At 30.8% G+C, this 14,502-nt stretch overlaps 2 protein-coding genes across 3 annotated transcripts in view; one reads left to right on the top strand and one right to left on the bottom strand.

Annotated features, from left to right (window-relative positions):
• Positions 1-3,279, top strand: part of LOC130973830 (cucurbitadienol 11-hydroxylase-like) — a 28,983-nt gene extending 25,704 nt beyond the window's left edge. The window contains exons 4-8 of the mRNA XM_057898508.1: positions 1,667-1,915; positions 2,006-2,098; positions 2,613-2,691; positions 2,777-2,885; positions 3,180-3,279. Of these exons, the coding sequence (XP_057754491.1) occupies positions 1,667-1,915; positions 2,006-2,098; positions 2,613-2,691; positions 2,777-2,885; positions 3,180-3,279 (630 nt within the window). The remainder of the gene's footprint in view (positions 1-1,666; positions 1,916-2,005; positions 2,099-2,612; positions 2,692-2,776; positions 2,886-3,179) is intronic.
• A 1,165-nt stretch (positions 3,280-4,444) lies between these two features.
• On the bottom strand, positions 4,445-9,333 carry LOC130965946 (uncharacterized). Of its 2 annotated transcripts, none has more exons than XM_057890706.1 (9): positions 8,726-9,333; positions 8,386-8,431; positions 8,128-8,206; positions 7,978-8,023; positions 7,791-7,889; positions 7,221-7,289; positions 6,790-7,123; positions 6,509-6,654; positions 4,445-6,421 (listed from the first exon to the last, which is right to left on the bottom strand). In XM_057890706.1, exons 1-9 carry the CDS (start codon positions 9,158-9,160, stop codon positions 5,027-5,029), a joined length of 2,649 nt encoding a protein of 882 aa, XP_057746689.1. In that variant the 5' UTR covers positions 9,161-9,333; the 3' UTR covers positions 4,445-5,026. The 2 variants fall into 2 exon arrangements, with proteins under 2 accessions (XP_057746689.1, XP_057746693.1); XM_057890710.1 differs by lacking the exon at positions 8,726-9,333 and adding an exon at positions 8,527-8,694 and having other exon boundaries at positions 4,447-6,421.
• Between the last annotated feature and the right edge of the window lie 5,169 nt (positions 9,334-14,502).

Below are 14,502 nucleotides of genomic sequence, written 5' to 3'. Positions count from 1 at the left end.
CTAAAAATTAAAATATTAAATTTGACTTCTATATCCTATCCACTTTATATATATATTATATATATATATAATATATATATATTATATATATCACTAAAAGTGAGCTTTTAACTAAGTCTATTATATGAATAAAGTGACATCCTCTTTTTTACACATTTTTCCCCAACATAGAACATCTTAATTATAAGATAATCAAAAAAATAATTACAATGTATTATTATTAATTAAGTCTAATTCTTATTAAAAAATGTTAATTTTTTGTTTATTCAATTTTTCATGTAATCAAATTAAAATTATTTTTTTAAATTGACATGTATTTTAATTTTTAGGTTTAATTATTCTGTTGGTCTTTATAATTTTATCAAATTTTTAATTAGATCCTTATACTTTATTTTCCTTTTAATTAGATTTCTACACTACTTTAATTTTATAATTAATTAATTAGGTTCTTTCTAATATAAAAAAATATTAGAGTTAACTGAATATTTCTTCGTAAATTAAAAGTATTCATAATTAAAAACTAACTAAATTTTTTACTGCAAGGTATTTTAAAAAAATATTCTATTAATTTTAACATCTTTAATATGAAAATAATCTAATTACAAAATTTAATAAAACTATAATAATAATCAACAAGAATAATTAAACCAATTAGTATTACTTATTTCGTAGCCAGTAACTATAAATCGGCTTCCTTAGTGAATTTTACAACTTAAAAGTACAACTAGCGAAATAAAGTTGACTGTGAAATTGTAGTATACTATGTAAAAACGTAAATATTTCTATTATTATATTATCTAACATGGAAGATAAGTAATTTTAGTTATTAAAAAGAACCAACCATAATATTTTACAAAATATATTATTATAGAGTGAGGGTATGAGAATGATTGTGTGCAAGTAAAATTAATATGTAACATTGCTCTTATGGTAGAAAGGTAAAATCAAACATGAATAATTTTGTAGGTTTAGGTAATATATGCCTTAAAGACATATGTTAAAATTATTATTGGTAGTAGAAGTTTTAAAATTTTTGCTTTAATAAATGAATAATAAATATATTAAAATTTTAAATTTTGTATAATTTTTATATAATTTTTTAATTAATAATATTAATATATATTCTTAGAGCATAATAATACTTTATTTTAATTTAATTTAATTTTAGTCTCACAAAATACAATATTAAAATCTGTGAAATCATATGTTATGAATAGTAATTTAAGATTAAATTTAAAATTTGTCATTTTAATATTTAATTTTATTTTAATTTAAACTTTATACAAGGTTGCAAAATTTAATTGGTGTTTTACACCTTTACTGAAGTAAAACCGTCTCTTTATACTGAAATCATTATCATTTCTTTAATAATTTTCAATACAAAATAAAATTTTAAAACAAACACTTTCTATGATATTATATTTAGAAAAAGTATAAGAATCAACATTTTTATTAAAATTTGCTCAACATTTAACCAACAAAAGAAAAGTGAATAATCTCACACTATTAAATGTAATCTTATATCATTAAAAATATTAATGATAATTAATTGATGGCTACAAATCACAAACCTGCTGTCTCTAGCAATTTTCTTTTTTTTCCTTAAACATCCAAGTAGAAAGGTTAAAATGTTACTTATGTTTTCTTTGAAACTGAGTTTATTCAGGAATGGAGAAAAGCATTTAAAATTATCAAGAATATTTTAGAGGAAAGGCGCAATTTGTCAGAAAAATATGGAGGAGATTTTCTTAACCAGGCAATTAATGACATGGAAAAGGACAAAATTATGAATGATGACCAAATTGTGTACCTCGTATTAGGGATATGGTTTGCTAATTCTGCATCAATTTCATCAATGGCACAATTAATCTTCAAGTTTTTATCAGAGTATCCTTCGGTCGTGGAAGAACTAAGAGTATGCAATTATATATAAGTTCATACCAAATGTCTCTATCTACTATCAAGTACAGTTTCTCACTAACCATTTTTTTTCTATGTATCTTAGGTAGAACATGAGCAAATTCTAAGAAGCAGAGACAAATCAAGAACTTCATCATTGACATGGAATGAATACAAATCCATGAAATTTACACAACATGTAGTTTAAAAAATACCAATCTTAATTGCTTCTTTTTAATTTTAACTTAATGAAATTTTGTTTGAGTGATATTAAATTGATAAAAAATAGTTTTTTAATGAATTTTTTATTTTTAATGTATTTGATAAATTTTTAATAGTAAAAATAAAAATATTAAAAAAAAAAACATTTTTCTAGAGCTATAATTTATAACTTTTTAAAAGATCTATTTAAGTTAAAAAAATATTTTAACATGATAAATAAACAAAAAAAATTATTTTTATTTGTTGTATCCAACATAATTGATAAATAAAAAGACATTTTTGCATGAGATATTTAAACATCAAATTACTTTTACTTTTTTTTAAAAAAAATTAATTTTTTTAAAAAAAAAATTAAATTTTTTTTTAGAAACTCACTCAAACAAATTTGAAAATAAAGAAGGAACTTTAATCATTTATATTTATCTAAAGAAAACATTAATTGGTTTGTTTTATTCTTTGTAAATAAGTAATTCTTACTATGCATATTTCAGGTAATGAATGAGACCCTTAGGTTCTCAATTTTGCTTCCTGGAATATTAAGGAAAACATTGAAAGATATTCACTTTAAAGGTATACTACTACCTACAGTTCTCTCTAAATATCCCAAGTTCTGTAAGATAATGATATAATATGTTTAACTTTTATAATTTTACAGAATATATAATTCCTGCTAATTGGATCATCCTGGCTTTTACACCAAATCTTCATATGAATTCAGAAATATATGAGGATCCACTTACTTTCAACCCATGGCGCTGGAAAATGTGTATGAAATTTTCATTTCCTTTATTTATCTTATTACTTGATCACTAACAAATTTGTTACAATTTTTTGAATGCAATGAAGGAGCTTGACTCCTTCACTGTGTCCAAAAATTTCAAGCCTTTTGGTGGAGGATTGACACAATGTCCAGGAGCTGAGTTAAGTAGAGCTTTCATAGCCACCTTTCTTCATGTTTTGGTCACAAAATATAGGTAACACATTAAACAATAATTCTCATAAATGTTCATAAAGCTATGCACAAACATATATATAAACTTTTTGTTAATTATCAACAGGTGGACAAAAATCAAGGGAGGAAAAGTTGTTCGGAATCCTATTTTGGAATTTAGTGATAGAATTCACATCAAGATTTGGGAGAACCGTGAGAAAACTTAAAGCTTTATTCAAGTTCAAAAAGAAGAGATATCAATAATTCAATATGCTAAATTAAATAAATAAACTATGAGCTTTGAATTGTCAACTCAATGCTTAAAAAGATCTCTCTTTCTATTTGTAATTGTGATGTTTTTTTTCACGGTATTTCTCAATTTGGTAAGATAAGAATTAATCCGTCGAGCTCCATTTAAGAGTTTGTTATTGGTTAAAGGATTGCTGTACGTACAATGCGAGATTCGAAACCCTGACTATCAATGTTCGTAAAAGTACTATATATATGAGAGGTTTTAAGTTGTAGTTTAATTTGTACAATCATTGTTGTGGTTGTTGCAATGCAAATCTCTTAAATTGTTTTTATAACTTCAAATTAATTTTGTCTATTGTGAACCATTGTAGCCTTGATCTGGTTAGTTAAGGGCCTGATACACTTAGATTGCAATCAAGTTATGTAAATTTAAACGGACTAAACAATAGAAACAACATTAAAAGATAAAATATGATGTTTTTTACTTCACACAAGCTTAGTTAATAATCCCTTCATAGTCTTAGGCCTTATAATAAAACCGGTTACGATCAAAGTAAAAACACACTTTGTACAAGAATATTTAAAGGGGGGTTTGCTAATATATGTTATAAGAACATATTTTAAGAGTACCGAATATGCTGGGATGAAAGTGAGCACATAATGCAGATGAAAAAACATCCCTATATACTTTGTTAGACTTGGTTATAAAAATGACTTATTCGTCTAGCATTTCTGTAAATATTTTACTAAAGGTTATTAAAAAGATATATTTTTTTATATTTTCAATACATTCAAAAGATCAAAATTTAAACATTTTTATTATTATACTATTAAAATAACTTTTTAGCAAAAAAAAAAAGGCTAAATCCATATTTAAATTTTAGAAAATATTTTAGTAATTTGATTTTTGAATTTTAAATATGTTCAGTTCAGTTTTTGTATTTTATAACTATAAATAAATTGATTCTTTTGTCATTAATATAATTAACATAATATTTATGTGCACAGGTAATTATCATTATATAATAGTTTAATATTTAAGGACATTGGTCACAACACATCCCAATATAAATACCAACCATGCAATATAATAAAAAGTTAAAATTTGTTCATTCAAACCTATATATGGAGGGAAAAAAATTTCTTTCTATAAAACTCTTTCAAAAAGTAACACACAAGACAGGAAGAATGAAAATGCACTTAACCTAAATCTATTCAAAGAAGTGACCATATCAAGTTAAGGAAAACGAAGCAGCTGTTTTGCCTAAATAACATGTAACTTTCATTGCACAAAAATAATAGAGAAACTAAGAAGATGCCCTACCATCAATTCAGATACATTTTGCATAAGCAATCAGATGACCTAATATCTACCCAATTGGATCTCATTTGTAAACAATTTACAAAGGCAACAATAGGATTTTTCGCCTACTTTCTTAATTAATCACCAGCAGATTTTCTTTTGTGGCTCCAACAACGTGGAACAGAGACCTGCCACAATAAGTTCTGAAGTTATTTAATCCACTATGAGTCTTCCGAACTTGCAAGCACATTTTTGAATCAGCACTACCTTGCAGTATTGCTCCAAATCGTAACCAAGGTAGACCTTTGGCTCTCTCACATGTATGCAGGCCTTCTGGGATGAAAATTCAACATCCAATGATAGGAACCGAGTTCAAATAAGTTCAATTCCTTCGGAAACACCAAGACAGCAATGCCACATCATAGCTGCAAAGCTAGGTCTGGTTGCTGTGAGTCAACGACCCCTGAAGATTGCTTTGCAGGCGATCCTGGAGATTGGAAGCCAATATTCAAGTCAGGAGGAAGTGTTTCCTGCTTTTGTCTTGGTTGGGTAGGAGGACTTAGACCTTGCCAATGGGACTGCATTTGGAATCTAGATAGGTCAGCCGATGCCAATTGAGGGATGACCATAGGTCTGTTTGGAAAATGTAAGGCAGCAGGTTGCGGTGCAAGTGCTTGAAATGGAAAATTGTTCTTGTCAGATTGGAAAGGCAATGATCCAGAAGGAAAGTTCCCCCGAATCTGGGATGTATGCTGCTGCAACTCTCTTGACGAATTGTACAATGAATATGCAGATATCTGATTTTTGGGTGAGCTTGAATTGTCAGGTACTTGCTTAAAGCCTCCTGCCCCTACAGACATCCATGCACGAGCAGCAGCAGCTGCTGCTGAAGCATTGGCCGAATCATCTCTCTGTCCAGGTCGATCCGATGGTATGACTGGCTGAGTATTAGCCCGGGAATGATTTGAAGCTTGTTGTTTTTGAGCCCTTTCAGCAAACATTCTCATCAACTGAACTGGGTCACTGACACTCTGCTCCTTGCCATGGACAGGAGGAGCTGCTCTCCCTGCTTGGTTTGATGTACTTTCGGATGATGGACCAGTCACCTCTCTATTAGAACTGGTATTCATGACTTTTCCATTCGACAATTCTCCACTAACAACTCCATTAGTGTCCGGCTGTTTGAACAATACAGATGGAGCAGCATTCAAGTTCCTTGATACCATTTCTCTGGGCTTAGACAAAGTTGGAGGAGCATTACTTGGAAACTTAGCAACTGAATTGGAATTATTTTGATTAGCTGAAAGTGCAGAGTTCAACTCCACTTGTTTGAAACCTTGAGTCTCAGACTTGCTGAAACTCTTTGATTGGACACTCTGTTTCTGATTATCAAGATTGTCAAGGTCAGCAGAAGTATTGGGCCTTATCCCTGCAGAACCAAACAAAAAGGGTTTTCCCTCTGATGCAAGTCCATTGGGAGGACAAATTGAAGACTGCTTTCCCTGAAAAACTTGCCCATCGCCATGGTGTTCAACGGTGGGTTCCACAATCTTACAATTTCTATCACCCTTTATAAATTCACTCCTAGAATGCAACTTCCTAACCAGACTATCATCCTTTTGGATACGGTTGTTAAACATTAATACTGGGGTTGAAAGTGGTTCATACTCTCCAACCCAACCACGACCAAATTTATAGCCATCTGGCAGCGTCTGCTGAATCTTCTGGGAAGCAACTTTCCAAGCAATAAGCCCTAGACTAGCACTAAATCGAGCCAAACTCCTAGCATAGGAATAATCTGCATGAAGTCCAACCTATATCCAAAAAGAAAAGAATGATATGAGAATTATGAGTTGAAGAAATTAATTCAAAAATAAGAAATCAGTGCTATTGATACATACAGTGACCAGATGCTTTGGTTCAGTCTCAAAAGTCATAAATATTGAATCTGATCGTGTGATTGATTGATTTGACATATTATAAGATGCACGACGATCCTCATCAAGCGCTAACGACCTCCTTCCCATCTTAGAGAGAAGACCTCTCCCTGAAATAAATACAGCAATAGACTTAAGCGAAAACAACATAATTTTGACCCCATTATCCTTCTCTCAGAAAGCATAGATGAAGGCATAACATATGAGTGCAGACAGATGAGAACAAGATCCCCTGTTTGAGATACCTGAAAAAACATCTTCAGCTTTCTCTTGAGTTGCATCAATCATGAAAGCATTAGCCTCTAGAATTCCATCAATGATTCCAGGCCTCTCACAGCTACCCCCTTGCACTGGATAAGATGTTGGCTGTAGATCAACAGTAGTAGCAAGAGTTGCCCCTGAGGAGAAATCAGAGCCAATAGGTTCCTGTGAGGGTCGACCTGGTGGCCTCTTTCCTGGCTTCTTAACCAAAGCATTAGATCTTGATTTTTGTTCCAGTTTCAGCTCAGCCTGAGAGCGTTCAAAGGCTATCCTTAACTTCTCAAACTTTTTCCCCCCTTGTTCTTGTATTGCTCGTGCCTGAAACAGATACAGGTCATAAAGTTCACACAAAAATGGTTAGTGATGCAGTGATGCCACACTTGTTGGTAGAGAAAACAAGTATTGCGCTCTTTACCTGTTTGTGGTATATAGTCTCTGGTGCATTGTATTGCATTGCATTTGAGCAGATTAAGAATACATCATTCTGCATCCAACAATTTCATGCACAAGTAAGCGAAGTCACAGTATTTTTTGTCTTGCAATTTTTACTCATTCAGGAAAAAAAAAATCAAGATTTTCATGCACTAGATCCTAGAGGGATCTCATAGTAGAAAAGTAAGTTCATTATCATGTTTCTTGAATATCATGTATAACCATTGTAATTGATTATGAAAAAGCCAGTCCAAAGGGTTTACATTCTAATTTCAAACACCGAATACTTTTTACCGACGCATTGTTGACAAGCTCCCCAATCTTACAGAATCCACTAAATGAAAAGAGAGAGAATGTAACCAAATAAAAAAAGAAACCGAGAGAGAAAGCAGTCTACCAGTCCCTGATGTTCAATTTCAATTCTCACTCAATTCCGGGAATTGTAAGCAGGCTCATGATTACACAACATTGCAAAACAATAAAAATCTCAAACAAAAGACAAAAGCTCCTCTAATAACAAATTCACAAACAATCAAGAAAAGTTCTTATGCACCTCAAATTGCTCCAAAGTAGAATAGGATCCATTTGCCAACTTCTTCCTTACAGTGGCAAAGTCCATGGGATGCTCAATCACATCATGATAATCGGGGAGCTGCATGACAAACAAAAATTGAGCTTCCAACCCAGGGGTGTCTTCCAAAAGCAAGAGTACCAATTCAAAGAAAGAAAATCTCACACACCTCTTCTGGATCAACGGGCTCTGCAAACACACCATAAGTGTCCTTCCTGCCATCATACAGACCCAAAATTAGGATCACCACACAATCATATGATAAAGCAAAACACAGACAAAAGATCAAGCGCGAAGTGGGAACACCGAGAACCCATACTTTTGAAGCTTGTCAAGGATCAATTCTAGTGTCCTCTTATCAGGCAAGGGAATCCCAGATGTATAATTCGTTGGAGTTCCTAACAACGAAGACCGGAAAAAACAAAGCAAAGTCAAGAGAGAAACAGAAGCATGTGTATCATCGAACCCTTTTTATTACCCAATCCTACCATCCCTTAAACTTTGAAACTAAAAAAGAAAAAGAAATTAACAAATGCACCCTCCAACAACAACATTACCCAATTGAAATCACACAAACCTGAAGCACTGTGGAGCCCTTTCAAACCCACTTTTCTGCCTTTTGCCTGTCATCATAACAAAGAAACACAAATACCAAACACAATTAATAATGTAATTCAAAAAACGTACTGCAAAGGACCAAAAAAACGCACACTCTTACATAATTGCCGTGGGAGTTCGAGTAGACACAGACAGAGACAGTCATAGCCCTATCTGTGAGAGAGAGAGAGAGAGAGAGAGAGAGAGATATATAAGGTTTTGTGGATGGTAGTTTTGACAGTTAACTTGTTAGTTTCTCTCTCTCTCTCTCTCTTTCTCTCTCTCTCCGACTTTGACTTTTACTTTCACATTATACTCACCATTTCTTCTTCGTCTTCTGCATCCTCGTTCTCTTCCCGTCCTTCAATTTCATCACAATCACCTCTTTCTTCTTCTTCTTCTTCTTCAAGCGCGTGTTCAGCACGTGAATAGGCGCGAGTGTCCTCTTCCTCTTCTTCTTCTCCGGCTTCTTCTTCAGCGTCATCTTCTCCTTCACCTCGAGCTGCTGCTTCTTCTTCGTCGTCGTCACTGTTGAGCTTCTCAACGAGCTTAAGCTTCTTCTTCTCGCGCCTCCTCTCGTCCTCATCCTCGTCGAGGTAATCGTCATCGTACTCAATGATGTTGTACCTCACATTCCGGCGCCGGAGGCTTCGCCGGATATCGGACTGCTCGGCCGATTGAGACTCGGCGGAGCGCCGCGCCAGATCCGCCTTCGATGGCCTTCCCTTCTTCTTTCTCTTCCCGATCTGACCCATCAGAAACCCGCTCCCTTGTCCCCCACTTTCTCTCTCTAGTTTCTCTCTCTAGAAGGTGCTACTTTCTCTCTCTTGGTTGGCCTTGTCCTCCTCCATTTCCCATTTTCCTTTGCTTTTTTTCTTCGATGGAGGCGCAGGTTTGCTAGCTCCGAACCTGAGGCTCGGGTCAGTCAAAAGAAGTTGAGTGAATTATTAATTATTTAATTTTCAGCAGATAGGCTCGGATCAAAGAATAAGAAAAAGAAAGAAAAGTTAACATTTTTTTATTCCTTGAGTTTGAATAAAAACTAAAAAGTAAAACAATCTACTTAAAATCACCGGCTACTAATCACTACAGGATGGGTCTTCTAGTGTTTTTTTTTTTTTTAATCAAAGAAACTCGAATTCAAAATCATTATGAAAAATTATATTATTTAAACTATAATTTATTGATGAATGAGTCTTATAATTTACAAATAATATAAATTATAATAAAAAATACTTTTAATTATTAAATAACTTACAAAAACATTTTTTAATTTTTTAATAAAAATACTTTTAAAATATTTGAAAACACGACAAACCTATAGGTAAATCTATAATAAATAATTATCTATCAAGCTTAAAACGTGTACTCAACAAACCTTATAATAATGAATACTTTATACACTTATAAATTTTTCACTAATATTGTATCAAATCCCAACTTTTAGGAATGTATGCTCTAAGTAATTCTTAAAGCAAGGAAATGATATCACACTATTTCTTCACAACAATGAGCACTATTAAGACACATGCAATATTCTTCTCCAAATGTGTATTAACATCCTAATTTTTTAGAGATACCGATTATAATTATACATTGAAGTAATTTTATCTTCAATAATCAATAAAGAGTTACACAACTCTTTTTTTATAATTTGTTATACTCAGAGAGAAAAAAAATCAAAATTTTCTAAAAAGTATCTATTTATAGGTATTTTATCTTTGCGAATGTCACAAAATTAGTGATAACGGATTATTTTATCAACTAGTTGTTGTAAGTTTTTTAATACTTATCTAATTAATTGTATTATATATCGAATCGATACGTGTTTTTTAGTCATTGTATAAAATATTTACATTTTTATTCTTCCAATCATTTGGTCTAACCGATTGATATAACCCACTAACAGAATCATTACACATTAACATATATAAAAAATCTGTTATAAAAATAGATTGTAACTAACAGAATTAAGCAGCTTTTATTTAATAACTCCGTTGTAAAGAGTAAAATTAGTTACTTAGGGGTGTTAGTAGTGGAAACGCATATATATATTTCACTCTAATGTGCTAATGATCAATGAATAATATTTTCTAATCCTTTTGTATAGTTTCATTCTTCAGTTTAATTTTTTTTGTTTATTTTGCATGCTAACACAGAGCGATAAAAATTTTTAAAAGAAGAAATCATCAACAACCCATCACTTTTTATTTCCCAAATATTTTATATACCCACTGCAATAATTGTAAAACTACTTTTTATTTCTTCACTTGAAAAATTGAACAATGATCTTTTTTTAACTGGCGATATTCTACAATCCTTATAATTTCAGATCAAAAATCTGAAGATCACTTAGGTATTGTTTGGGTGTAATATGAAAAATAAAAAGAAAGAAAATAGAAGAAAAATAAATATTTTTTGTGGGGTTAAATATGATTTTGATTTTTAAGGTATATGGTAAAAAAAAATTATTTTAAATTTTTTTGTATAATAAATTGTCCCTAAAGTTTAAAATCATTATTTTTACTTAAATTTAAAAATTTTGAACCAAATTATTCATAATAAAAAAAATTATAAAATAAAAAAAGAGAAGAAGAGTGTTTCTACTCTTGAGAAGAGGGAAGGGAAGAAGAAGGGAGAAAGGAAGAGGAAGAAGAAAAAGCTGTTCACGATCTACCTTTGCCTCTGCTTCTGCTGCCAAAAATTTAAAACCAAATTAAATTTTAGGGACGATTTTAAAATTAAGTTAAGCCTTATGGACCATTTTGTATGCAAAAAAAAGGTTGGAAAGGAAAAAAAATTTTCGACCTATAATTTAGGGACCAAAATTATACTAACCTTTCTTTGTGTGATGTTTGGATGAAGAGAAAATAGATGAAAAGAAAAAAAAATTTTGTTTGAATGAAAGAAAAAATAAGAAAAGAGAAAATTATAATAAAATAAAATTATATTAACACCCTTACCTATATTATATATAAAAAATATAATTTATTATTGCTTTTTCTATGCTACATAAAGGGTAAATTTATAATTTGCTAACTTTTTATCAATTTTATTTGTACGGTTGAGAAAAAAAAATTGACATGGATCCCACATCATTTTTTTCTCTTCCACTTAATTTCTCTTCTCATCCAACCAAAGAAAAACTTATTTTTTCATTCATTTTTTTCTCTATATTTTCTTTCTTCCCAAATTCTTTTGATCCATACATAGTACTAGAAAAAAGAAATATTCCAATTCGCTATGTCTCAACAGCAAATGCACAAACTCAAAAAGAATCAAAGACATATAGAGAATGAAGACTTGATGACTACAATGTTGTTTTATGGTTATTTTTATCAATGGATCCCTCCTTTAAACATCGAGTTATTGACTGTCACTTTACTCATGAAATTTAGAGCCGCCTTCATACACATTTTGCATTCTAAATCACGGCACGTATTAGACAACTTCAATTACAATTGAAGTCAATAAAAAAAGTGGGATCAACATCAAATTACCTTATTGAAATCAAGAAAGTGGTTGATTTTCTTGCTACTGTTGGAGCTCCCTTAACTGGTGTAGAATACACCAATGTGTATTCTTAGGGCATCAGGAATGAAGAAAAAATTCGAAACCTTACCTACATAAGTGGAATAGAATTAATGGGCTCGGCAAGAGCTTTGCGTAGCTGCCGACAGCACGCAAATCGGAGTACCATAGTTCAAGATATGGTGGATTGAAGTTTGACGTGAATAGTGTTAATGGGTTTCTCTTCTTTCTCTTGTGTTTTGTGGCTGAGTGTGTGTTTGGTAACCACGTTTAAAGGGAAAAAAGCACGTTAGAGCTTCTTGAAAGCTTCACTTTTTTGTTTGGCTAATTTTGTTCATAAAATCACGTTTACAAAAAGTAATAATTTCTAGCTTCTCCGTTGCACTAACGTGCTTTTAGCCAATACCTTCAATATTTATTTTTCTTTTACCAACTTTATCCTTTATACATGTTATTGCATTATTTATAGAATTCTTATTATTCTTTTCTATATGAACTCTTTTTTTATTATTTATATTTTTTATTAATTTTTTATTTGATATTATATATTTTTATAGTTATAATTTTTGTGTATTATATTTATTATTATCTTTTTATAATAGAATTTATTGATCTCATTAGGTAAAATAAATTAAATAAAAAAATAATCATAAATAATAATAATAATAGTTAAAATTTATAATGTACTAAAAAAGAGTACTAAGAGTATTAAAAATATACTATATAAAAAATATATAAGAAAAAAGTATAAAAAAATTAAACATATATAAAAAAATAATATTATAATTTAATGTCATGTTCTTTTAAGTAATTATCTATCTAAAAGTGATTTTAACTAATATTATCCAAACAATATTTATTTTATCAAAATCAATTTTGGTAAAGAGTTGCCAAACATAAATTATGTTGACACAAACTTACATCTATCCAAAATCAATTCTATAAAATCACTTTTATTCAAACTCCAGTTTGCCAACCACAATCCAAACACATACACTGAGTGTGGTTCATTAATTGGGTTATATATGTTGGGCTTAGGTCCAACTTGGACCCGATCTAACCCATTAGCGTTTTCAACCCGTTTGGCCCAATTTTGGGCCAAACCTTTAAAATTAATGTATGAATTTTAATTTCTAATATTTTTATGAGATTTTTTACTGTTTTTATTTATTCTCGCCCAGTACCGAACAGACCTAATTTTCATTCTAAATGTTTGGAATTTACTTTGGGCAATTTAATTATTTAATTAGATGGTTAATTAGTCTCGATTCTTACAAACACTACCTGAAATAACAATGCAATCACAAAGTTAGCCATCATTAAATCTGCAAAAAATTGAAGCATTGCATTCATTTGTTCTTGTTAACCAAGCGAGGATCATCATTCTTTGGCAATATCCTTTGAACGGGTTCTGCAGTAGGAGTGTCTGAGTCCTAGATAACAGCACATATCAAAAGCATTAGAAATATAAAATTCTGAAGCAACACTCGTTCGTCACGACAAAAACAAATACACAGTTTACATGAAAATGAGATTATTATAATGTTATTATCCTAACAACAGCAGAAAAAAATCGGCGCTTAGCAGGAGGTTAACCTTCTAGTTCATTCCTGTCTCCCTGTATGCCAAATTACACTCTTTAACCAAATTTCTAAACTCAGATTACAAGAAAGATAATATTTTCTTCTCTAGAAAAGAAGGGAGAGAAGAAGTGAGACTGATATGGGGAGGAAAGAGTTGTTAGTAAAGAGCTGAGAAGGGACCCCTTTGAAGGCCTCGAGGATCACGAAGTCGCTCCGTAATCTGAGAAAATTGAACAAAAAAGAAACAGAATATATAAAAAATTGATAATTTATTGAGAGATACAGACAGTGACGGATCCAGAAAAATTTGTTAGTGGGGGCAATAATATGATAATAATGTTTATAATTATATTTTATTATGGTAAAATATAATTAATTTTCAAATTGTCTAACAAATAAATTTAAACACTAAAATAATAAGTTAAATAGGTTTTATATTTTCTTCGATTGTCAATACAATCAAATATTTTTCTTTTTATATATGTTATTAAACAATTATTTAAAAATTCATCTCCCATATAATAACGAAGTCGACTTTTTATAATATTTATAGCTGAAGAGATTTTTTTAAATAATGTTGTGGTTATTGGCAAACCTAAAAACTAATTTAAAAAAATACCAATAAAAAAAATATTTTTTCGGGTCTATGTAAATTTTTTTATTTTAGAAACAAAGCTATTTAATTTCAGACAACATTTTTGTTAGAATTTGGTTGAATTAGTCCCACATTGCTTAAGATAGCAAATGGAGTGGGTGGCCTAGGCTATAAATATGAGGCTAAGTTCTCCATTTGTTTTTGCACCAGTCGAAAACACTTTAAGCTTGTATCTGATTTTTTCTTTTCCTCTGTACTCTTTGATTAGAGAGTGTTGTTAGGTGTAGTTAGATATTTGCTTTGAGAGAGTGTGGGTGTACTGGGGTGCCGGTGAGAGAAAGAAGTCTATGTGTTGTAACAATTTTCACATAGTGATATTCTCTGGTTG

Source organism: Arachis stenosperma, chromosome 1, assembly GCF_014773155.1.
Source record: "Arachis stenosperma cultivar V10309 chromosome 1, arast.V10309.gnm1.PFL2, whole genome shotgun sequence".
Lineage (NCBI taxonomy): Eukaryota > Viridiplantae > Streptophyta > Magnoliopsida > Fabales > Fabaceae > Arachis > Arachis stenosperma.
The sequence above is the reverse complement of the archived record's forward strand: the minus strand, read 5'-3'. Positions and strand labels throughout refer to the sequence as shown.

Coding starts and splice junctions, on each gene's coding strand:
- LOC130965946 (XM_057890706.1), bottom strand. CDS start 9,160: ATGGGTCAGATCGGGAAGAGAAAGAAGAAGGGAAGGCCATCGAAGGCG. Junction 8,207..8,385: donor AGGGCTCCACAGTGCTTCAG/GTTTGTGTGATT, acceptor CTTCGTTGTTAG/GAACTCCAACGAATTATACA. Junction 7,890..7,977: donor AGCCCGTTGATCCAGAAGAG/GTGTGTGAGATT, acceptor TTTGTCATGCAG/CTCCCCGATTATCATGATGT.